The sequence below is a fragment of the Hyperoodon ampullatus genome (assembly GCF_949752795.1).
Source record: "Hyperoodon ampullatus genome assembly, chromosome: 14".
Taxonomy (NCBI): Eukaryota; Metazoa; Chordata; class Mammalia; order Artiodactyla; family Ziphiidae; genus Hyperoodon; species Hyperoodon ampullatus.
Window position 1 is genome coordinate 22,635,006 of NC_136927.1, and position 22,306 is coordinate 22,657,311.

The window sequence follows — 22,306 nt, forward strand, 5'->3', positions numbered from 1 at the left end:
GTGTGATCCTGGGCAAGTACTGTACCTCTCTGAGCCTCGGTTTACCCGACTGTGAATGTGGTACTCCTCAAGGATGGCTGTGGGTTGAGGTGAGGTGTCACACGTGGTTTTTGGCTCTGTGCCCAGCACCATCAGGCACTCAGTCCACTCACCTGGACCCCCTTTCAGTGTGTGAAGTGATAATACAGCCCCTTTCACAACACAGATCTTCACTTTTCAGACCAAATGCCTGCAGTGGCCAGAATTGCTGCCAGCAGCTTGGCCTCGCTCTGGGGACATGCCCTGGTCCCAAACAGGGTGCCTCCCCAGACAGGACCATGTGTCCCTCGCAGTGAGCCCCCAGTGGTCATGTTCAGGGCTGTGTCTCACTCTGGCTGCCTGGGGTCCACTCTGACCCTGGATCATATGTGGCCTTTTGAGCCAGTTGCTGTCTGGCCAGGGTGTTGCTTACTTTGTCCCTGATGAATCTTCCTCCCGGCCATTTCTGAAACTTCAGTGCTTCTCCCAGCTGTGATTCCCCCCTGTGACCCCAGGGGTCCTGGCTCAGCCCCCTGGCCCAGGGCTCTGCCTGCACCCTTAGGTCAGCTCTTGCTTGTCTCCGGAAACAAGTCTTATCTTTGCTGAGGTCTGGGACGGGGGCAGGCCCGGGACCAAGGGGTGCATGGGGCTTGGCTGACCCACTCCCTCGAATAATCGGCATACACGCAGCCCATCGTACCCAGGAACAAGAGCTTCAAAACTGCCTCTCAAAAGCCGCTTCCTTCCCTGGGGTCCACATAGCCCCTGCTTCCCCTCCAGTGCAGGGCTCTGCTCAACGTGATTCTCACAGAGAATGGAAAGAAACGCTTTTTCCCAAACCCAGTATCTGCTGCAAGACCCCCAGGCTGCTGCTCGCATGCAGGAGCCTGGGGTCACGGGACTCCTGGTCTGGTCACCCTGGGGGCCTGCCTGGATGCAGTGTGTTCCCATATGGCATTCGCAAGGATCAGGGACCTCCCGCCCTGAGCCCCTCCAGGCCATGGCCTTGCTTCCCTCTGTGGTGTCTTACCGCAGATGTTTGTCCTTTGGGGCATGCTGGACTTTGGGGGCCCAGCTCATGTCCCCCACGGAGGTGCTGATGTCCATCTGTGAATGGCAGAGGGCTCAGGGCTCCCAGGAGGGCTCTGCTGCACTGACCAGCTGCCCTGCCACCTGCAGGCATGAGGATCCTGGTCACGCTGCTGCTGGACACACTGCCCATGCTCGGGAACGTCCTCCTGCTCTGCTTCTTTGTCTTCTTCATCTTCGGCATCGTGGGTGTCCAGCTTTGGGCTGGCCTGCTGCGCAACCGCTGCTTCCTGGACAGCACCTTCGCCAGGTGCAGGGGCCCTGCCCACCCTGCAGGACATGCCCCTAATCTGCTCTTCCCAGGGCCTGCCCCCAGAGGCTCCTCCTCTAGCAGGCTCATCCCCCTCCAGTCCCCTCCCCTCCCCACCCAGAGGCTCCTCCCCTAATGGGCTCTTCCCCCAACAGGCTCCTCCCTCTCCAGGCTCATCCCCTAACAGGCTCCTCCCCTCCAGGCCCTGTTCCCAGGGACACACCCTTCCTGGAGCAGCACTAGCACTGGTGGGCCTGGGTCTGTCTCTGTCACTTTTGGTTTTTATGTCTATTTCTATCTCTGTCTGACTGTGTCTGTCTGTCTGTCTCTCTCTGTCTCTCCATCTCTGTGCCTTCAGGAACAGCAACATCAGCTTCCTGCGGCCATACTACCAGCCGGAGGAGGGTGAGGAAAACCCCTTCATCTGCTCCTCTCGCCGGGACAACGGCATGCAGAAGTGCTCGCACATCCCCAGCCGCCGCGAGCTGCGCGTGGAGTGCACGCTGGGCTGGGAGGCCTATGGGCAGCCTCAGGCCGAGGGCGCAGGTGGCACAGGCCACCACACCTGCATCAACTGGAACCAGTACTACAATGTGTGCCGCTCGGGCGACTCCAACCCACACAACGGGGCCATCAGCTTCGACAACATTGGCTATGCCTGGATCGCCATCTTCCAGGTGGGCTCTGGGTCTCCCCTGCACTGGGCGTCCTGCATGCGGGGCCTGGGGGCTGGTGCCAGGCAGGCGAGGAGGGCCCGCCGCCCTCTCAGGGCCGTCCGTGTGTCCAGCCGCCTGCCCCCCCAGGTGATCACGCTGGAGGGCTGGGTGGACATCATGTACTACGTCATGGATGCCCACTCCTTCTACAACTTCATCTACTTCATCCTGCTCATCATTGTAAGTGCAGGGGTGGAGTGGGACGCATGGGGCAAGGGGTGTGGGGGGGCCCCCGCTTTGCGACAGCCCTTTCTCAGATCCCAAGCTCCTCCTCTGTTAGCAGCCGTCGTCCTGTCCCCGGGGTCCAGCGAGATCCTGTTTGTGCCCCTGGTGCAGCGCCATCTTGGCCTTTGCTGGCCCTCTTGGGTCCCTGCACTTGACTGAGCTATAGGGCAGGGTGGGGGCAGCAGAGACCCAGGGCCGTCATGTCCAGGGCAGGTGGGTGGGGGCCCTTGGTGGAGTCGGGGGGAGACTCTGTCCAGCCCCAGGAGGAGGTGGGCAGGGTTGGGAGGACAGAGAAGCCTGTGGCGGCGGGGAGAGAGACCTCAGACAGCCCCTCAGGCCCTCCCATGGCCAGGTCCTATCAGGAGGCTGCAGGAGAGTCAGGATCACCTGTTGGGGTCACAGTCCCCCCACAGTGTACATGGGTCCTCAGCACAGTTCTCCACAGTATAGGTGTTTCCCCCAGGCACGGCCCTCCACAGGGATTGTGGCCCCCAGGGTGGCCCTCACTTGATTCTCTCAGTGGCCCCTGGTGCCTGGGGCGGGGTTTGAAAAGACCAGCGGTGAATTAAACCAGGCACCTGTCCCACTTATCTCAGACCATAAACACAAACAGAGCAGAGTGTCACCAGGTGACCCTGCCACAGAGGACAGTGAAGCCGTGGGGGCTGAGGAAGGCCTGACCCGGGCGGGAGGGTGTGGCTGGGGACAGAGCTGAAGGACGAGGGGACAAACCACACAGATGACGGGAAGGCGGGTCTCCCCACATGTCCTGCAACTGTCCACAAATAGGCAAGAAGCACCTACCCTGCACCACCCATCCCAAATGCTGGGGCTCAACATCGATCAGCAAGGACATGCCCATCACAGGGTGCCCCGCCGCCGCCGGCTACCCTGGGGCCATATCCCGGGCCCTTAGAACGGGCAGCGCACAGTGGGGCTCAGTATTTTTCTCATCAGGGGCTTGATTGTTGTGTAGAAACCACAGCTGCTGTCCTGGTCTCCTGCCCTGCCCAATCCTGATGCCCAGGGCAGTGGGTCCCAGTGTCCCCGCTTCCCTGCCTCCGTGGGGCACTCGTCCGGTGAGCTCACTGCCTCCCGCCCACCACAGGTGGGTTCCTTCTTCATGATCAACCTGTGCCTAGTGGTGATCGCCACGCAGTTCTCAGAGACGAAGCAGCGGGAGAACCAGCTCATGCGGGAGCAGCGGGCCCGCTACCTGTCCAATGACAGCACGCTGGCCAGCTTCTCAGAGCCTGGCAGCTGCTATGAGGAGCTCCTCCGGTACGTGGGCCATGTGTGCCGCAAGCTGAAGCGCCGTGGCCTCCGCCTCTATGCCCGTTGGCAGAGCCGCTGGCACAAGAAGGTGGACCCCAGCGGCGTGCCGCACGGCCAGGGCGCTGGGTGGCGGCCACGGCGGGCGGGAGGGCGCGCCACCTCCATCCACCATCTCGTGTACCACCACCACCACCACCACCACCACCACTACCACTTCAGCCATGGCAGCCCACGCCGGCCAGGCCCCGAGCCAGGCGGTGGTGACACCAGGCTGGTGCGGGCCGGAGCACCTCCCTCGCCCGGGCGTGGGCCCCCCGACGCTGAGTCAGTGCACAGCGTGTACCATGCAGACTGCCACGTGGAGGGGCCACAGGAGAGGGCCCGGGCGGCACATGCTGTGGCCACTGCCGCCGCCGGCCTCAAGCTGGCCACTGGGCTGGGCGCCATGAACTACCCCACCATCCTGCCCTCGGCCGCAGGCAGTGGCAAAGGTGGCCCCGGGCCCAAGGGGAAGCGTCCTGGTGGACCCCTGGGAGCCGGGGTGCACAGCCCACTGAGCCTGAGCAGCCCCGACCCCTGCGAGAAGATCCAGCATCTGGTCGGGGAGCACGGTAAGGACCTCACCCTGTGGGGAGCAGTGGGGAGTGGGGGATGGGCTCCTGGGACATCCCCGCCTGTGTGCGAACCCTCGTGAGCTCAGTCTTCCTCCCTTGGAGCCCTGGATGAAGGGAAGAAGTGGGGGGAGGTCCTGGGCACCTCAGATGGGAGAAGGTGCCCCCCCACCTCCGTCCATGCCGTAGCCCTGAGCGTTTGCCACGTGGAAGTGAGAATTCTGAAGCTAGCAAAAAAAAACCCTGGGGCTGTGCCCCATTGCCCATGCCTGGCCCTGAGAGGGACCACCTGTCCGTGGCCTGGTCATTTCTCAGGAGGAGTGGCCGGCCCCCTTTCTAGGTGGGGAGACTGAGGCTGGGGCAGAGGGAAGGGAAAGCCGAGGTCACAGAGCTCCCAAAGGCCGAGGAGAGAGGGGCCAGGGTGCCCCCCAGTATACTCGGTCCTCCCACCTGAGCTGCCGGCCTCACCCACCTGGGACGGGCAGGACACTGCGACCCCAGACACTGGGGTCCCATGCAGACTGAGGCCCTCCCAGGTGGCATGCGCGGGCAGTAGCCCTCGGGGTGCCTGGAGTGGGTAGAGGTGTGTGTGTCCTCACACAGCGACCGGGGTGTGTCAAAATGCACATGCCTGTAGTCCTGCACTGCCCACTGGGGTAGGTTGGCCCCGCAGGGCTCCTGGCTGTGGGGAGTCTAAGCCGCCGCCAGTGCAGTCACCTGCGCCCCAGAGACTCAGCCAGGCAGGCAGCACCGAGCGACGATGGTGCTGCGCATCGTGACCTGGAAAGTTCACAGTCACGTCATCCGTTTAACGTGACTGCTGGAAAGGGGCTCACGTCATATTTCTGTGGATGGCGTGGCCCCCTGGCGGATGAGCCTCTCTGCCTCTTTTTATCCTTGAGTGAACAGAGAGTACCTGTGCAGGGCGTGCATGTGCTCAGGTGTGAGTGCCCAGGCGTGGGCATGTGTGTCTGTGCATGTGCTCAGGTGTGTGCCTAGGTGTGTATGAATGTTCCCACATGTGCACATATACCCAGGTGTGAGTGCCCAGGCGTGTGCATGTGTACGATGTGCATGTCTACACAGACACCGTTCACCCCATGGCAGCCTGCTTGTGCACGTGGGTCCCGGGCGCCTGGTGCTGCAGCTGAGCGGCCTGAGGCTGTCCACATCCTTCTCCCTGCAGGACTGGGCCAGGCCCCCAGCCGTCTGTCAGGCCTGAGCGTGCCCTGCCCCCTGCCCAGCCCCCAGGCGGGCACGCTGACCTGTGAGCTGAGTAGCTGCCCGTACTGCACCAGCGCCCTGGAGGACCCCGAGCTGGAGTTCAGTGACTCAGACAGCGGAGACTCCGACAGCAACGGGGTCTACGAATTCACGCGGGATGTGCGGCACGGGGACTGCCGTGACCCCATGCAGCCACCCCCAGCGGCGGACACGCCAGGCTCAGGAGGAACGCGGCGGAGGGCACAGCGGCGGGCGGTGGCAGGCGAGCAGGGAGGGCTGGGCCGCGTCTGGGCCTCCTTTAGCGGCAAGCTGTGCCGCATCGTGGACAGCAAGTACTTCAACCGCGGCATCATGGTAGCCATCCTCACCAACACGCTGAGCATGGGCATCGAGTACCATGAGCAGGTAGGCGGCCCGGTGCACCCTCCAGAGGTGAAGTGGGCCTGAATGGACAGCCCTCGGAGTGACCCCCAGGGAGCACGTCCCTCGTGTGTCTCCTCGAGACTTCAGTCTCTTACAGGGCCCCACAGAGGGGTTTCTGGGGGTTGGGGAACAGGGATGGCGTTAGAGCTGAACGTCAGCTGTTGTGGCAGTTTTTATTAGCCACTCGGCAAACACTCATGCTTCTCGTTGGCTGGGCCTCTGCTGAGTGGTGAAAGGAGAAAACGTGGCTCCCGCCTGGAGGTCCTCCTGTCTGGGGTGGGGGTTTGAAATCACAATCCCAGAGGCAGCAGGGGGCCGAGGGCGCTCACCAGGCCACCCAGTGTTCTTCTCAGGATGGGACTCCCACAGCCCAGCTCTCACAGAGAGAGGCCCCCCGCTTACATGAGCCAGACCTTCTGGCTGTGCCCGGGAGAGGCCAGTGGTATGGAATGGCCCCCAGAGGAGGAATTGTATGGGTGATGCCTGGTCCCCCAGTAGCCCCTGCCCGGGACTGGGGCCTCGCCAGGGAGGAGCAGCGGCTGGATCCAGCAGGGAGAGGGTGTCCACTCTGGGGACCGAGGCCAGTTCACTTTTTTTTGGGGGGGGGCTGCATTGGGTCTTCATTGCTTCATGCGGGCTTTTTTCTCTGGTTGCGGCGAGCAGGGGCTACTCTTCGTTGTGGTGCACGGTCTTCTCATTGTCATTGTTGTGGCTTCTCTTGTTGCGGAGCATGGGCTCTAGGGACACGGGCTCCAGTAATTGTGGCTCGCGGGCTCTAGAGCGCAGGCCCAGTAGTTGTGCTCGGGCTTAGTTGCTCCGCGTCATGTGGGATCTTCCCGGACCAGGGCTTGAACCCATGTCCCCCGCATTGGCAGGCGGATTCTTAACCACTGCACCATGAGGGAAGCCCCGAGGCCAGTTCACTTTTAATGACCAAGTTGCCTTCCTCGTTTTCCGTTCTCTGGGCTTTTCAAGTCATTTAAGCTATGTTTTTTCATCCTGGAGCAATTCAGTGTAAATGCCAGCAGTGTTAGCCTCCAGCAGCCCCGGCAGGGAGGTTCTCTTTGTGAGGGTGAGACTTAGGCAGGGACAGCAGTAGGCTGGAGGGAATCCCCGGCAAGGAAGAGCCTCTGCACACACACGTGTATATACACACGCACGTGCACACGCACATACTCAAGGTTTACCTGTGCAGATGTGGACACGTGTACAGACATGCACGTGTGGGAAGCCCTGTGCACATGCACGGCACATGCAGGTACATGCAAACTCACACGTGCACACAAACAGGCCACATACTGGCGCACACACATACCAGCATTTACACTGGTGCAGGTGTGCACACACACAGGGGGGCCAACTCATCCCCAGTAAGAGAGGGACCCCTGGGGCCTTCTGCTGACAGGGAAGGGTGTGCAAGGCCACCAGGGATCAGGGCAGCTCTTGGGAGGCACCAACTGTGTGCCCTGCACCCCGTGCACCCACATGCCCACCCTGGAACCCTGAGGCAGATGCTCCAGCCCCTTTTCCCATGGCCTGTGCTTGTGGGGTCTGGGGAAGTCTCTGGAGCCCTGTTTCTCAGACATGCTGGTGGGAAGGTCAGGCACAGTCAGGATAGGAGGGCCAGACAGGTTGGGGTCCAGCTGGAGGGGACATCGCTGGGGTCCTTGTTTTCTCCTCCAGACAGCAGCCAGTTGGGCTCCTTCTGAGATGCTGCCACAGCCCCTTGGCCCCTTGATGCAGACTTACCTGCTCCTAGTTCAGTGGAGTGGTCCCCCACCCCTGCTGAGGGGCACTGGGAGCCATGGGTGGGCCCTGATGATGTCTTCGCTGCCCACAGCCTGACGAGCTGACCAACGCCCTGGAGATCAGCAACATCGTGTTCACGAGCATGTTTGCCCTGGAGATGCTGCTGAAGCTGCTGGCCTTTGGTTCGCTGGGCTACATCAGGAATCCCTACAACATCTTCGATGGCATCATCGTGGTCATCAGGTGGGTCCCCACCTCCTGGGAGCCCACAGGGGCCGGGGAGGCTCCAGTGTCAGGCGACAGCCCCCCACACATAGCAGAGCCCCAGCCAGCAGGAGAGGCCCTGCCAGCAGCATAGCATTTCATGGGATGGGATGTCTTGGGACAGGATCCCCGCCCCTCCCCACAAGCACTGTCGGGTACACACAGGTAGGTCAGCTACATCTCAGGTGAAAGTTTGTAGAATCTAGTGGAGCTGTTCCCTGCAGGAAGAGAGTGGGCACCCAGTGGCCCTTCGGCCTCACAGCCGGACTCCACTTAGGGCTCAGAACCTTCGAGGAAGGCCAGCTTGCCTGAGGGGTGTCTGCTGCAGCAAAATCAACACAGAAATGAATTGGAGAATCTGGGGGAATTCCCTTCCCCAGGAGGAAGCAGGGCCCTCAGGGGTCAAGGGATCCCCCACCCTAACAAGAATAGACAAGCCAGGCACAGCTTGAAAGGCGTAGGACCAGGAAAGGCCCTCAACTGAGAAGCTTCTGATTGGGCAGCTTCTGGGGGTCGGGCAGCCAGCAGGACAGCAGCTGATTAGGAGGCTTCAGAGAAGTCACCACCATCCCTCAGCCCTGTCGATGCCTTGATGCCGCTGAACCTGCTCCCAGAATGGGGTTGAGCGGAGGCCACGGTGGCTCCCGGGCTGGTGTTCCTGCTTCTGGGAAGAGGGTATCCCAAGGTCAGGGTGGCACAGGGATGCACGGCCAGAGAAGGCCCTCCTGAGCCTCGGCCTGCCCACAGTGTGTGGGAGATCATCGGACAGGCAGACGGCGGGCTGTCGGTATTGCGGACCTTCCGGCTGCTGCGGGTGCTCAAGCTGGTGCGCTTCATGCCCGCACTGCGGCGCCAGCTGGTGGTGCTCATGAAGACCATGGATAACGTGGCCACTTTCTGCATGCTGCTCATGCTCTTCATCTTCATCTTCAGGTGGGCACGGCCGGTGGGGGTCATCCTGCCCCCTGTGGCTGCGAGGGAAAGGCCTGGGGCACTGAGCACATGCCTGCCCCAGAGGGGAGGCCCCTCCCACCACGCTGGCCCCGTGCTCTGGCTTTGGGGCCCGGGGTGCCAGGAGCCTCAAAGCGGCAGCAGAAACTCAGTCACTGGTTCCTTTTGACAGGACTGACTGGGCACCTTCTGTGCCAGGCACCGGCATACTGGGCTCTGCTCGCACGGCTCATAGCTGAGTGGGGTGATGGGACCGGCCCCCAGATGGATGGATCGGGGTTGTGCCCCCCCAAAAAGCCAAGAATGAGGGAGGCAGAGAAGGGGCGGGGCAGCCAGGCTGGAGTTTCTTGCTTCAGCTGCTGTTTGCTGAGCCCTTGCTGTGGGTCAGCTTGGCCCGGGGCCTCAGGCCTTGGGGAGGGGGCTAGGGCAGAGGGCAGCCCCAGGTAGGCTGGGTGAGACAGGCACCTCAGGTCCTGGCTGCTGCCTGAAGCCAGAGTGGCCTCTGGTTGTCCCTCCTATTCCTGGCCTTGGTCTTCCCACCTATACAATGGAAACAGCTCGGCTGTGGGCACTTGGGAGGCCCCTGCAAATCAGAAAGCTGGGGGTCCGGGGGGAGGTGTAGAGGAACAGCTGCTGGGTGTGGAGGTGACCGGGCAGCGCCCCCCATATCCCCCCACCTGTGCCCCCTCTCCCGCACTCACCACATCCCTGTCTGCCGCCCTTAGCATCCTTGGAATGCACCTCTTTGGCTGCAAATTCAGCCTGAAAACAGACACTGGAGACACGGTCCCTGACAGGAAGAACTTTGACTCCCTGCTGTGGGCCATCGTCACCGTGTTCCAGGTAAAGCCAGGCGGGGCCGTCCCCTCATGTACATGGTAGTCCCTGGAGAGCCATAGCCCTGCTCAGAACAGCCCCAGAGCTGGCTGAGGCCTGCCCAAGGCCACAGTGAGTGACGAGCTGTGAACAGCAGCAGGGACATTGATCCTGGCCCCTGGGGTGGTGGACCTGGTCTCACTTGTCCAGAGCTCCTTCTTGTCCTAAGGGCCTGTCAGCATTTCTACAGCCAGGCCCACCGTCCTGGCATCCCCTCGGCCCCCATGTTGGGCCCACTCTGCCCCGCCACCCCTTTTCCCCCAGATCCTCACCCAGGAGGACTGGAACGTTGTCCTCTACAATGGCATGGCCTCCACCTCCTCCTGGGCTGCCCTCTACTTCGTGGCCCTCATGACCTTTGGCAACTACGTGCTCTTCAACCTGCTGGTGGCCATCCTCGTGGAGGGCTTCCAGGCGGAGGTGAGAGGGGCTTCCAGGGGAGGCAGTGGGAGCCAGGCACATTGGGCAGACCAACATGGAGAGAACTCCGTCCTCCACCCGCTGGGCCCTTCCGTCCACACCCGCCCCCGTGCTGGCCTGCCCTTCCTGTAGGGGGGTTCCACCTGAGGGGAGCCTCATGTGTACTGTGTGCTCCTCGGGCACAGGGCGATGCCACCAGGTCCGACACAGATGAAGACAAGACCTCCACCCACTTGGAGGAGGACTTGGACAAGTTCAGAGACCTCAGGGCCACAGGTGCGCATGCAGGTGAGGGGGCGGGGCAGGGACAGGATGGAGGGGGCGCTGCCTGTCTGTCCGGACACAGCTGGGACTCCTGTGGGTGGGTCCTGGGCGGGCAGATTATCCTTCCTGGGAGCCCTGCAGGCTCAAGCGGCCTCCTCCCCCCACCCAGAGATGAAGATGTACTCGCTGGCGGTGACCCCCAACGGGCACCTGGAGGGCCAGGCCAGCCTGCCCCCTCCTCTCATCATGCGCACGGCAGCCACACCCATGCCCACCCCCAAGAGCTCCCCACACCTGGACGCAGCCCCTGGCCTCCTGGACTCACGACGTGGCAGCAGCAGCTCTGTGGACCCCCAGCTGGGGGACCAGAAGTCTCTGGTAGGGATGGTCCCCCACCCTGGCCTCAGGGCACCTTCAGGCTTCACTCACCCAGTTCCTTAGGCCCTCCCCAGAGATGAGTGAGGGTCCCGCACACCCCGCCCCAGTCATACCCCAGGAGTCCCTTGGCCCTGAGTGATTTGTGTTCTATAAGTTGGAGCCAGAAGCTGCTGTTTTTATGGGAGGAGTATGAACAAACGAGTAGACTGTCAGGCCGGAAGTTTATCTTCCAATTTGCAATCATAGATAAAAGCTGGCAAAGCGCACAGCGTACAAGATGGGGAAAACAGAGAAGGATGGCAAAAAGGTGTAAAAAACTGAGTATGTGGGACTTCCCTGGTGGCGCAGTGGTTAAGAATCCTCCTGCCGATGTAGGGGACACAGGTTCAAGCCTTGGTCCAGGAAGATCCCACAGCCACAGAGCAACTAAGCCTGTGTGCCCCAACTACTGAGCCTGCGCTCTAGAGCCTGCGAGCCACAACTACTGAGCCTGTACTCTGCAACAAGAGAAGCCACTGCAATGAGAAGCCCGCGCACCGCAAGGAAGAGTAGTCCCCGCTCGCCGGAACTAGAGAAAGACTGCATGCAGCAATGAAGACCCAACCCAGCCAAAAATAAAAAAACAAACAAAAATACAAAAAAAACTGAGGATGTGAAGCAGGTGACGGAAGCCGGGCAGAGGGTTCCGTGCATCACGACCAACAGCACCCTGCAGAGCTGGAGCCCACAGGGTCTTTTCCAGACAAACCCAGAAAACACCACCCCCAGCAGACACAGCCAAAGCCGGCTTCTGGGCTTCTCAGAAGGGCCCGGGAGGGGTGGGCAGAGCAGGACAAGCTAACAGTGGAGAGAAAGCACAGGGATATGAACCTGGAGGAAAGTCCAGGCAAACCATCAAGGCAGGACGATCGTGTGTTGGTAACAGAAAAGGTGCGGGGCTGAGCCTTGGGTGGGCCGAGTGATCTAGCAACAAGATGCATCACAGCCAAGCTGCTAGGAGTCCCTGGGAGGAGGACAGGGGCTGTTGAGCAAGGATTCCAGCTCAGCTCCTGCTGGACCCCTGAGGTGAAAACGATGAAGGGCAAAGAGGGTAGGCGCAGCAAAGGTGAAGTCCCCGGACCACAGTCCAGTTTATCTCCTGGATAAGCAGCGCCCAGCTTCTCTTTGCAAGTCCAGAGTCTGCCAGCTAGAAACTGATGTGGGGCCCCTCCCCAGAGATCCAGTTCAGCTGCTCAGTGGCATCTGAGGATGCCTGGTCCGTGGCTGGGCCCAGGCCCGCTGATAACCTTCGCCCACCCTCTGGTCCTCGAGCAGGCCCGGGAGGCCCACTCAGTGCTCTTGACGCTTGCTGGCTGTCTCTCCAGCTAGCTGTCGACCCACTGTGTGCCACAGGTGCCCCACTGAAGGTTCAGTGCCGCTAGTGTCTCTCCTTAGCAGGGCTGTCCGCTTGTTAAAGGAGATGATCCATGTACAGATGTCACCCATGGGTGTCAATGGTGATGCCACTGGATGCGAAAGGTCCCTGTGCCAGGTGCTCCTGAGGCCAGGATGTTTGGGGGTAACTTGTTGGGGGAGGTCCGACCTGCTCACTCCTGCCCCTTCCCCGCAGTCCAGCCTCCGCAGCTCACCCTGCACCCACTGGGGCCCCAACAGCACCTGGAGCAGCCGGCGCTCCAGCTGGAACAGCCTGGGCCGCGCACCTAGCCTCAAGCGCCGGAGCCAGTGCGGGGAGCGTGAGTCGCTGCTGTCCGGCGAGGGCAAGGGCAGCGGCAGCACAGACGAGGAGGCCGAGGACAGCAGGCCTGGTGTGGGAGCCTCGCCAGACACACGTGCCACACTGCTGCAGCGCACCGAGTCCCTGGACCACCGCAGCACGCTCGACCTGCGGCCCCTGCGGCCGGCCACCCTGCTGCCCACCAAGCTCCACGACTGCAACGGGCTGGCCCTGCCCAGCGAGTTCTTCCTGCGCATCGAGAGCCACAAGGAGGACCTGGCCGAGTTTGACGATGACGTGGAGGATGTGAGTGGGGGTGGGCCTCACATCAGCCCCTCGCCTCCCCCTGTCGTGGGCTGGTTTCCCAGGTGGGGACTCGGGAGCAGCGTTGATGGGAGGCCCTTGGGACGGGGGAGGGAAGCAGGACAAGCTGGGCAGGAGCTGATCTGGCTGGTGTGGCCTCAGCTGATCCACAGGGAGCTCTGGAGTGGGATTCGCCCCAGGGTCAGCCCCACCTCCAGCTGAGGGCTTGTTCTGAGCTGGAGTCGGTCAGCCAATGAGAGCCCCATGGGAGGAGAGGGGGAGAGAGCAGAACCACCTTCTCAGCTAGGCACTTCTGCTGCCCTGGACAGTTCTGCTGGGAGGCCCACCTGGGCAGGGATCTGAGGATGGCCACTTACCGGCACCCCCTGGACTCCCAGCATAGATCCCTCACCCAGTGCCCGGGTGGGTGGACAGGGCTGGGCCTGAAGGCAGGAGAGGCTGGGGGCTGGCCAGGCTGGGAGGGGCCCTGAGGACCCCCCACCTCCCCAGAGCTGCTGCTCCCGGCTGCAGAAAGTGCTGGAGCCCTACAAGCCCGAGTGCTGTCGGAGCCACGAGCCCTGGGCCCTGTACCTCTTCTCCCCACAGAACAGGTATGGGGCACACCTGGGAGAAACCTGGGAAAGCTGACCCCTCCCTCTGGGCCCCTGCGTCCCTACCACGTGGTGAGCGCTGTGCTCCGCCTCTGGGACCTTGGGGACGGGAATCAAGGGCTTGGCCGGGGCTGTCCCTGAACCCCCACCCCTGGCCCCCAGGTTCCGCATCTCCTGCCAGAAGATCATCGCTCACAAGATGTTCGATCACATCGTCCTGGTCTTCATCTTCCTCAACTGCATCACGATCGCCCTGGAGAGGCCCGACATTGACCCCGGCAGCACCGTGAGGCGCCCTCCTTGCCTGGGAGGGGTGGGGTCCCACCGTTGCGGCTGGCCCCTCCCATCGTCCTGTCCCCTGCAGGAGCGCGTCTTCCTCAGCGTCTCCAACTACATCTTCACGGCGATCTTCGTGGCCGAGATGATGGTGAAGGTACAGGGTGTCCAGGGGAGCCCAGGCGTCTGTCCATCTGGCCTCGCAGCCCTGCACAGTGGCCCCACCCTGGCCCCATGTGCAGCGCATATGTCCACTAGCCCCTCCTCTGCACCCACTAGGTGGTGGCCCTGGGCCTGGTCTCTGGTGAGCATGCCTACCTGCAGAGCAGCTGGAACATACTGGATGGGCTGCTGGTCCTGGTGTCCCTGGTTGACATCATCGTGGCCATGGCGTCAGCCGGTGGTGCCAAGATCCTGGGCATCCTGCGTGTGCTGCGCCTGCTGCGGACACTGCGGCCCCTGAGGTAGACTGGGCCGTGGGGCAGGGCCTGAATCAGGGATTGGGGCAGGGCTGGGGAAGGATGGGGTGGAGTTTGGGGAAGAGAAGGGTACGAATGGGCGGGGCTGTGGCTGGATGGGGCGGGGCCAGAGGGTGGGGCAGAGCTGGGGAGGGAAAGGGCCTGGGGCCAGCAGGGGGTGGGGTCTTTGCAGCGCTGGGCCTTCTGTCTGGTGGCAGCTCCCTTGGGTGGGCTCAACAGCACGTTTCTTCTGCTCCTCGTCCAGGGTCATCAGCCGGGCCCCAGGCCTCAAACTGGTGGTGGAGACTCTGATATCGTCACTCAGGCCCATCGGAAACATTGTCCTCATCTGCTGTGCCTTCTTCATCATCTTCGGCATCCTAGGGGTGCAGGTGCGTGGCCCTGCTTGTCTGTGGGACGGTGGTCTGTGGTCAGCAGCATAGCAGCCCCAGGAGGGCCAACTCCCAGGCAAGCAGCGAGAGAGATGTTGCTCTCTATCCGGCTGCTCTGGGAGGCCCCGTGGGGGTGGGTCTGGAGCATGGGGGTGCAAGCCCTGGCCCTCTGGGTGACTGCCCCGCCCTGGTCAGCTCTTCAAGGGGAAGTTTTACTACTGCGAGGGCACCGACACCAGGAACATCTCCACTAAAGCCGAGTGCTGGGCTGCGCACTACCGCTGGGTGCGACGCAAGTACAACTTCGACAACCTGGGCCAGGTGGGCAGGGCTGGGGGGTGGGGTGGTGGTCGGGATGGGGGGCGAGCCTGGTGGGGGTGACCTCACCTAACCTCATCCTTACCTGTAAGGTGGGAGCGGCATGGCGGGTCTGCGAGTCGTGGGTGGGTCTGCTGTGCGTGGGGCTGTGGTAGGGGGTGTGGTCCTTTGGGGTGTCTCCCCAGCAGGAGGCCACGTCCAGAAGTAACCACGTTGCTCTGGCCTTGCAGGCGCTAATGTCCCTGTTCGTGCTCTCGTCCAAGGACGGCTGGGTGAACATCATGTACGACGGGCTGGACGCCGTGGGCATAGACCAGCAGGTGCGGTGGGCGGTGGGCAGCCCTGCTCCTCCAAGCAGACCTTTCTTCCCGTGTCCTTTGGTCATCTCAGGGAATGTCCCCCGAGAGGCCGCCTTTGGCCTCTGAGAACTTCTGGAGAGTTCCGCGTCGGGGGCCAGAGCTACCCTGCAGGCAGGGGCCGTGCCCGGGAGGGGCGCCCTCGTGGGCAGGCACCCACGTGCCACTCCTGTGTCGCAGCCGGTGCCCAACCACAACCCCTGGATGCTGCTCTACTTCATCTCCTTCCTGCTCATCGTCAGCTTCTTTGTGCTCAACATGTTCGTGGGCGTCGTGGTGGAGAACTTCCACAAGTGCCGGCAGCACCAGGAGGCTGAGGAGGCGCGGCGGCGGGAAGAGAAGCGGCAGCGGCGCCTGGAGAGGAAACGCAGGAGTAAGGCGCTCCCGGTGGCGGGGGCGGGTCGGTACCTGCGCGTCACCCCAGCCTTTTCCACCTGCCTGAGCCCCCACCTTTCGCCTGTGGGAGGGTGGCTGGGGACCTGGGGACCAGCCAAGGGGCGGTTCTGAGACCCGGCTGCTGCTGGCCTAAGCCCGGGTCTCCCTCATGCTCGGCGCAGGGCTGTGCAGGCAGCACCCAGGCAGCAGCTCAGCAGCCTGGCCCCGGAGCCCCCTACCTGGCCCCAGTCCCCTTGCCCCACCCGCAACTCCGGCCTCACCGAGTGGCTCTGCATGCTTGCCCTTCTTGCCCTCAGAGAAGGATGGCTGCAGCAGGAGGCGGGGTCCCTTCCCAGGAGGCACAGGGGATGGATGAGGTCCCAGTCCCCACCCCCCACTACCGCAGGGGCAGGTTCACCCCATGAGTTTTCACGCCACGGTGTGGGGAGCAAGCAGAGCCATCCAAGACAGAGAGAGGGTCTTAGAAAACCCCACCCAGCTGGGGAGCAAAGAGGGCCTCTTCCAGGTGGGGCTGCTGAGCTGCCCGCCCACCCTGTGGAGTCTCCTGGCCCCGCCCACCGCGGCCAGCTCAGACCATCTCCTTGTCTTTCCAGGCACTTTCCCCAACCCAGGTACCTGCCCCCGCCCTGCATGCCTTAACCCCCACTTCTGCCGGCCACTGCACAGGGCTGCGGACTGGCCTGACCTCCATCCCTCTGCCACTGCCACAGGGAAGGGTGGACATCGCAGGCGGGTGCCAAGCCCACTGGGGTCCACCGCAGGGTGGGCACAGGACGGCTGGGGTGGGCGCCGGGAGCCAGTGGGAGGAAGGGTTGCTGGCTTGCCTGCCTGGTGTCCACGCTGCTGCCTTCAAGCTCGTGTGTGTTCCTCCGCCCGGCCTGCATGCCTGACTGCTTCTCTGCTGCGCTCTGGGAAGCCTGCCGGCTGGTGGCTACTCCATGTCCTCAGTGCTGGCCTGGCCCAACTGGTCACTGGCCCCTTTGGCTGCAAGAGCTGAGCCGAGCTTTCTAGTGACCGCATGCCAGACCAAGGAGCATGCGGGCCCCAGGGAGGGGTCGGTTCGCGTCGGCCCCTGCTCTCCCTGGTCCCTGCCCGCGGGGTTCTGTGGCCGAGGTGGGTCCCCTATGCAGTGGTGGCAGCTATACCCTCACCCAGTGGGAGCTCGGTGGGCACTGATCTGCCCTAAAGAGTTACAGCAGGTGGAGCATTTAGTGCAGACAGAACTGCTGGGAGATACACAACCTCCCCCCGCCACCCAGGTCATGGCCATCAACCTCAGATGGACCGGAGAGCAGGCAGACTCCAGACAGCAGGCAGTTGCCCACTGGCCTCCTGGAGCACAGGGAGTAGAGGGACTCTGGGCCTGGGGGTCAGAAGGCAGCACATGCCCAGCCTGGAAGATGGGGTGTGGTAGGCCTCCCTGCCCTGCCCCCCAGGAAAGCTTCCATCTGCCCACCCTTCATCACTGAGGTGTCTCTGAACCCTGATGCCAGCTCAGGAGAGTAGATCACACAGGTCCCGGTTTGGGAGCTCCCGGCAGGGCGGGGTTTGGGCAGGGCCCCACAGCAGGGCACAGGTGGGGTCTCAGCTTCCAGGCCCACTCCTGGGGTCTGCCCTGGGGCTGGGGCCCTCTTGGTGGAGTAGGTCGGTGGGTGACCTGCCCCTGAGGCCCACGTCTGAGCCTGGGCCCTCCCCCAGCACCTCTACCCTCCAGCCCTTGGGAGGCAGCCCTCCCACCCCACCCCACCCAACCCCTCACCATCGCCCTTTTCCCACAGAGGCCCAGCGCCGGCCCTACTATGCGGACTACTCACCCACGCGTCGCTCCATCCACTCTCTGTGCACCAGCCACTATCTGGACCTCTTCATCACCTTCATCATCGGTGTCAACGTCATCACCATGTCCATGGAGCACTACAACCAGCCCAAGGTGGGGTTCACTGCCTGGATACCCCACCCACCCTGCCTCCAGGCCTGCAGCGGGGAGGGCCGCGAGTGGGGTCCATTGCTCAGCGAGGTGGTACTACCCTAAGAACTGGGGGCCCCAGGTATGCAGCAGTGCCTGAGCCCTCACTGGGGTTTATGGGGTACATGGATGTGTGGCTGGAACAAAGGGTCCTCCTTCCTTTAAAACCAGTGGAAACTCCCAGGGCACACCTGCCCCAAGGGCCTCCCCAGCCCCATGAGAAGTTCCATCCAAAATGCTGGGTAAGGGAGTGTCCCTGAGTCCAGCTTCCCAGACTGTGGATTTCACAGTCCAGGAAAGGCCAGACTGAGAGAGGGAGATGTCCTCCGATCGCATCGCTACCATTTCATTAAAGACGGGACGCCCCCTCCTCCTAGAACAGCAGAGAGCCTCTGACTCTTTGGCTGAAGCTGAGCCCATCCGGTGGGCTGGCCCCTGCCCTGGGCTGTGGGTGGCTCTGGTCCAGGCAGGGCCAGAACTCTGGGCTCTGAGGGGCAGGTTCCCCCACCTGAGAGTTGTCCCCAGAATGCTGCGAGGGTAAATTCAGGCAGCCCTCCCCAGCCCAGCACAGACCTGCATCCAGTAATAGCTGAGACCTGTCCCGTATCTGAGGAGGTGCCCAGGTCAGCAGAGGAGAGAGATGGAGCAGGGTGGACAGGGCACGGGTGCGGGTGCGGCAGGGGGGGTGCGTCCAGTGCCGCAAGGGGGCAGGAGGATGGGTGGGAAGGGGCAGCCGGGCAGAGAGCCTGACACTCAGGAGCCTGACACTCTGTCCCCAGTCTCTGGACGAGGCCCTCAAGTACTGCAATTATGTGTTCACCATCGTCTTCGTCTTTGAGGCCGTGCTGAAGCTGGTGGCGTTTGGGTTCCGGAGGTTTTTCAAGGACAGGTGTGTGGATCAGGGGCAGGAAAGAGCCGTGGCCTGAGGCCTGCAGAGGTGACGGTGCTGAGTAGAGGTGCAAGATGCCCTGTGGTGACACCAGGACATTCCCAGGGGACAGGGAGGGGACTCCTGGTGCTCTGAAGGGCTGGGGGTGCTGGGGAAGAGTCAGTGGCCAGCACTGAATCATGCCTGCCCGCCCGGCCCAGGTGGAACCAGCTGGACCTGGCCATCGTCCTGCTGTCCATCATGGGCATCACACTGGAGGAGATAGAGATGAACGCGGCGCTGCCCATCAACCCCACCATCATCCGCATCATGCGTGTGCTCCGCATCGCCCGTGGTAGGCCACCTGCCTGTCCCACCAGGGTCTCCGGGCTATCAGGAGGGCCGGTAGACAGGGCTCAGGTGTCCACCTACCCCGTGTCGTTCCTCACCCCACCCTGGTGGGTTATGCTGGTGACGGGAAGTGGGGGGACGGGTGGTCCGGGTCTGGCCAGCCAGGGGAGGGTCAGACCAGCCCCACCCCCTCCCCGCTAATGCTTGGCTCCCGGCCCTAGTGCTGAAGCTGCTCAAGATGGCCACGGGTATGCGGGCCCTGCTGGACACAGTGGTTCAGGCGCTGCCCCAGGTAGGTCGGCAGCTCGGGGGCTGGGCCTGGGTCTGGCTTCCCTGCTCCCAGGGTGGGCATCACAGACGCCCCCAAGAGGACAAGGCTGCAGGGAGGGCCTCACCCACTGTCAGTCAGCACTCATTCACGTGGTCGCCCCGTCTCGCGGCAACTGTAGTTACCAACCCCCCTCCCTGCCGGGTGCAAGGAGTAACTGAGCTGCTGGGCTGTGCTGTGAGAGGGGCGTGCTGCCTGCCTTCCGGGCCTCAGTCTAGTCTTTCTGGGGAAGACCAATGACCAATGCCCATATCCCCCAGTGCAATTCTGGACGCAGTGGGATTTGGGCAGAGGGCAGAGTTGGTGGCGAAGGTGTGCTTGTCGAGTTTGGAGGACCACACCCAGGGCTCAGGTGTTGGCCAAAGGCCTCTCTCCTCTGGAGCCGTTCAGGCCCTGCGTCCTCGCGTCCTGTGCCCAACAGCCACCACACTGATCCTTTGTGATCTCTTGAGCTGAAAGTCTTATTGCCCCGTCTGTGCAGTATTCAGTCCCTCTGCCAGTCCACCTGACCAGCCATCCATCCACATGTCCATCTGGCCGTGGATCTAGCCCTCTCAACTAGCCTTCCAGCTACCCAGACACCCACACATCTGTCTGTCCATTCAGACAGCTGTCTGTCCACCCATCTACCAGGTGTCCAGCTGTCCAGCACCCAGCCCTCCTGGCCAGCTGTCTGTCCACCAGCCCAGCATGTTTCTATCCACCCAGCTGCCTCCCCAGCTGCCCACTAAACCCCCAGCCCTCCACGCCCTCCACCTTCAGCCGGCCCCCACTGGTCCCCTTAGCAGCATTCCTCAGACCTGAGTTATACTCAGCGCTCCTTGGAGCCTGCCCAGTGTCTGTGGGAGTGACGGGAAGGGGTGGGGGGTGGAGGATGGGAAACCCGGGCCTGGCCACGCCCCAGTGCCATGCCTCTGGGGGCCGGAGCAGGTGCTGGAGAAGAGGGGCAGCAGCCACATCAGGGTCAGGGAGGCGTGTGAGGGTGCCCCTGCGCCGCACCCCCCATAGCCCAGAGTGAGCGTGAGCAGGCGCTGGGAGGGTGGGAGGCAAGTTCACAGAAGAGCCTCGGGCAGGGGTCAGGCCAGACCTCACTGTCTGCAGAGCTTCAGCCTTCACCTTGCGGTGGGGACCCTGAGGCTGGAGGCAGGCCCTGCACAGAGTCCACCAGAGCCCTCGGGAGGCCTCCCAGGCTCTGGGGAGCAGAGGAGCTGGAGGCAGCACCCTTGGTGCCGGGTGGGCGGGAGGAGCCAAGCAGGGGCAGAGGCCAGCAGAGGGGCCTTGGGCACCAGGCAGGACAGGGAGCCCTGGGGGCCACAGGAGCTCCGAGGCCAAGAGGGATGGATTAAGAACAGGGCTCAAGGCAGTCCCCAGGAGCTTGATGCCCTGCTGGGCGGGTCTTGGGTAAAGGGGGTGGGGTGGGACTGACGCCCCACTGACCTCATTCTGCTTCTCTCCTATGTAGGTAGGGAACCTCGGCCTGCTTTTCATGCTCCTGTTTTTTATCTATGCTGCCCTGGGAGTGGAGCTGTTTGGGAGGCTCGGTGAGTGCAGCTGCGCCGTGGCCCACACTCCAGACATGGGGTCCCGGAAGGCGCAGCATCACGCATGAGCACACAGCCCGCGGATGGCTCCGGGTGCTGGCCAGGCTGAGGCCCTGGCCCCTGCTCCTGTCAGCCCTTCACCGTGAGGTGACTTGGCACATGCAAAAGTGCTGTGGCAGACACATGACGTGCACACAGACACGCACATGTGTTCATACCCAGGCCAGGAGGATAGAGCTGCACATGAGTGTGAGTGCACGTGCCCACACACAGGTGTGACCTGAACTCCACCTGGTCCCCAGGGGACATGCTGCAGCAAGTCCTTAATTGTCACCAAGGATCTCCTCAGACCCCCAGGCGTGAGGCTCTGGCTAGTCCCGGCAGGGGTCCGTGGGGACCTTTCATGGCAGCCCAGACCCTGTGGGAGCCCCCTCCCCTTTGGGTGTCACTGAAGGCTCAGTGGGTTCCATGGTCTGCCCAGAGGGGACTCCTCAGACCCAGCAGCTAGTGCCCCACAACCTGGATCTGGGCCGCCTCATGCCCAGGGCAGCCCTGTTACTCCTCAGAATAGAAGGGGGACATGCTGATGCAGAGCTGGGCCTGTGCTGAAGGCATCCACCTGCCAGGGCCCCTGAGCTGTACCACCACCCTGCATCCCGGAGGAGCATGCCTTTGTCCCTGTGGGAGGGCAGGGCCTGTGTGCGGACTGGCCCCGACAGGCGGGCTGACCAGGTCCCTCCCGGCAGAGTGCAGTGAGGACAACCCCTGCGAGGGCCTGAGTAGACACGCCACCTTCTCCAACTTCGGCATGGCTTTCCTCACACTGTTCCGCGTGTCCACGGGGGACAACTGGAACGGGATCATGAAGGTACCGGCCCACGCGGTGGGCGGGGTGGTGGGAGTCCACGAGAGGCCCTGCAGACGGAGGTGGGAGCCTGCCTGCCGCCCTCCGCCCGCAGGACACGCTGCGGGAGTGTGCCCGTGAGGACAAGCACTGCCTCAGCTACCTGCCTGCCATCTCACCCATCTACTTCGTCACCTTCGTGCTGGTGGCCCAGTTCGTGCTGGTCAATGTGGTGGTGGCCGTGCTCATGAAGCACCTGGAGGAGAGCAACAAGGAGGCCCGCGAGGATGCCGAGCTGGACGCGGAGGTCGAGCTGGAGATGGCGCAGGGGCCCCCCGCCCGCCCCAGGCCCACGGCCCCGCCGAGCCCGGGCGCCTCACCGGACGCCCCCAACCTGCTGGTCGTGCGCAAGGTGTCTGTGTCCAGGATGCTTTCACTGCCCAACGACAGCTACATGTTCCGGCCCGTGGCGCCCGCTGCGGCCGCTCATCCCCACCCTCTGCAGGAGGTGGAGATGGAGACCTACGTGGGCGCCTCGGGCACCTCGGGTACAGCCCCATGCGGAGACAGCCAGGACCTGGGCGGGCGGGGCCGGCCAGGGCCGGCAGGGGCAGGGGTGGGGCCAGCGGCAGATACACATTTCAGGCACCTTCTTGCCCCAGGCCCGGTCACCGCCCACTTGCTGCCTGTGGAGTCCTGCCCATCCCTCCAGGTCCCGTCGGCCATGTCCTCCCCGGCCAGGGGCGGCGACACCCACCGTGCCCTGACCCCTCTGGGTGCAGCCCGCTCCCCTAGTCTCAGCCGGCTGCTCTGCACACAGGTAGGAGGAGACTTCCGGTCCTCAGCTGAGG

General features: G+C 63.1%; 1 protein-coding gene across 1 annotated transcript in view; it reads left to right on the forward strand.

Moving 5' to 3' along the window:
• The window catches only part of CACNA1H (calcium voltage-gated channel subunit alpha1 H), a gene marked incomplete at both ends in the record, with an annotated part of 62,287 nt that overhangs the window by 38,413 nt on the left and 1,568 nt on the right, over positions 1-22,306 (forward strand). Inside the window, 28 exons of the mRNA XM_079719150.1 lie at positions 1,198-1,357; positions 1,716-2,034; positions 2,161-2,253; positions 3,407-4,184; positions 5,371-5,813; positions 7,672-7,823; positions 8,592-8,777; positions 9,521-9,638; positions 9,936-10,091; positions 10,277-10,367; positions 10,525-10,733; positions 12,343-12,753; positions 13,261-13,361; positions 13,524-13,647; positions 13,726-13,794; positions 13,917-14,101; positions 14,361-14,487; positions 14,683-14,808; positions 15,036-15,125; positions 15,342-15,534; positions 17,336-17,487; positions 18,303-18,412; positions 18,613-18,746; positions 18,964-19,034; positions 20,533-20,611; positions 21,358-21,479; positions 21,571-22,003; positions 22,118-22,275. Of these exons, the coding sequence (XP_079575276.1) occupies positions 1,198-1,357; positions 1,716-2,034; positions 2,161-2,253; positions 3,407-4,184; positions 5,371-5,813; positions 7,672-7,823; positions 8,592-8,777; positions 9,521-9,638; positions 9,936-10,091; positions 10,277-10,367; positions 10,525-10,733; positions 12,343-12,753; positions 13,261-13,361; positions 13,524-13,647; positions 13,726-13,794; positions 13,917-14,101; positions 14,361-14,487; positions 14,683-14,808; positions 15,036-15,125; positions 15,342-15,534; positions 17,336-17,487; positions 18,303-18,412; positions 18,613-18,746; positions 18,964-19,034; positions 20,533-20,611; positions 21,358-21,479; positions 21,571-22,003; positions 22,118-22,275 (5,390 nt within the window). The remainder of the gene's footprint in view (positions 1-1,197; positions 1,358-1,715; positions 2,035-2,160; positions 2,254-3,406; positions 4,185-5,370; positions 5,814-7,671; positions 7,824-8,591; positions 8,778-9,520; positions 9,639-9,935; positions 10,092-10,276; positions 10,368-10,524; positions 10,734-12,342; positions 12,754-13,260; positions 13,362-13,523; positions 13,648-13,725; positions 13,795-13,916; positions 14,102-14,360; positions 14,488-14,682; positions 14,809-15,035; positions 15,126-15,341; positions 15,535-17,335; positions 17,488-18,302; positions 18,413-18,612; positions 18,747-18,963; positions 19,035-20,532; positions 20,612-21,357; positions 21,480-21,570; positions 22,004-22,117; positions 22,276-22,306) is intronic.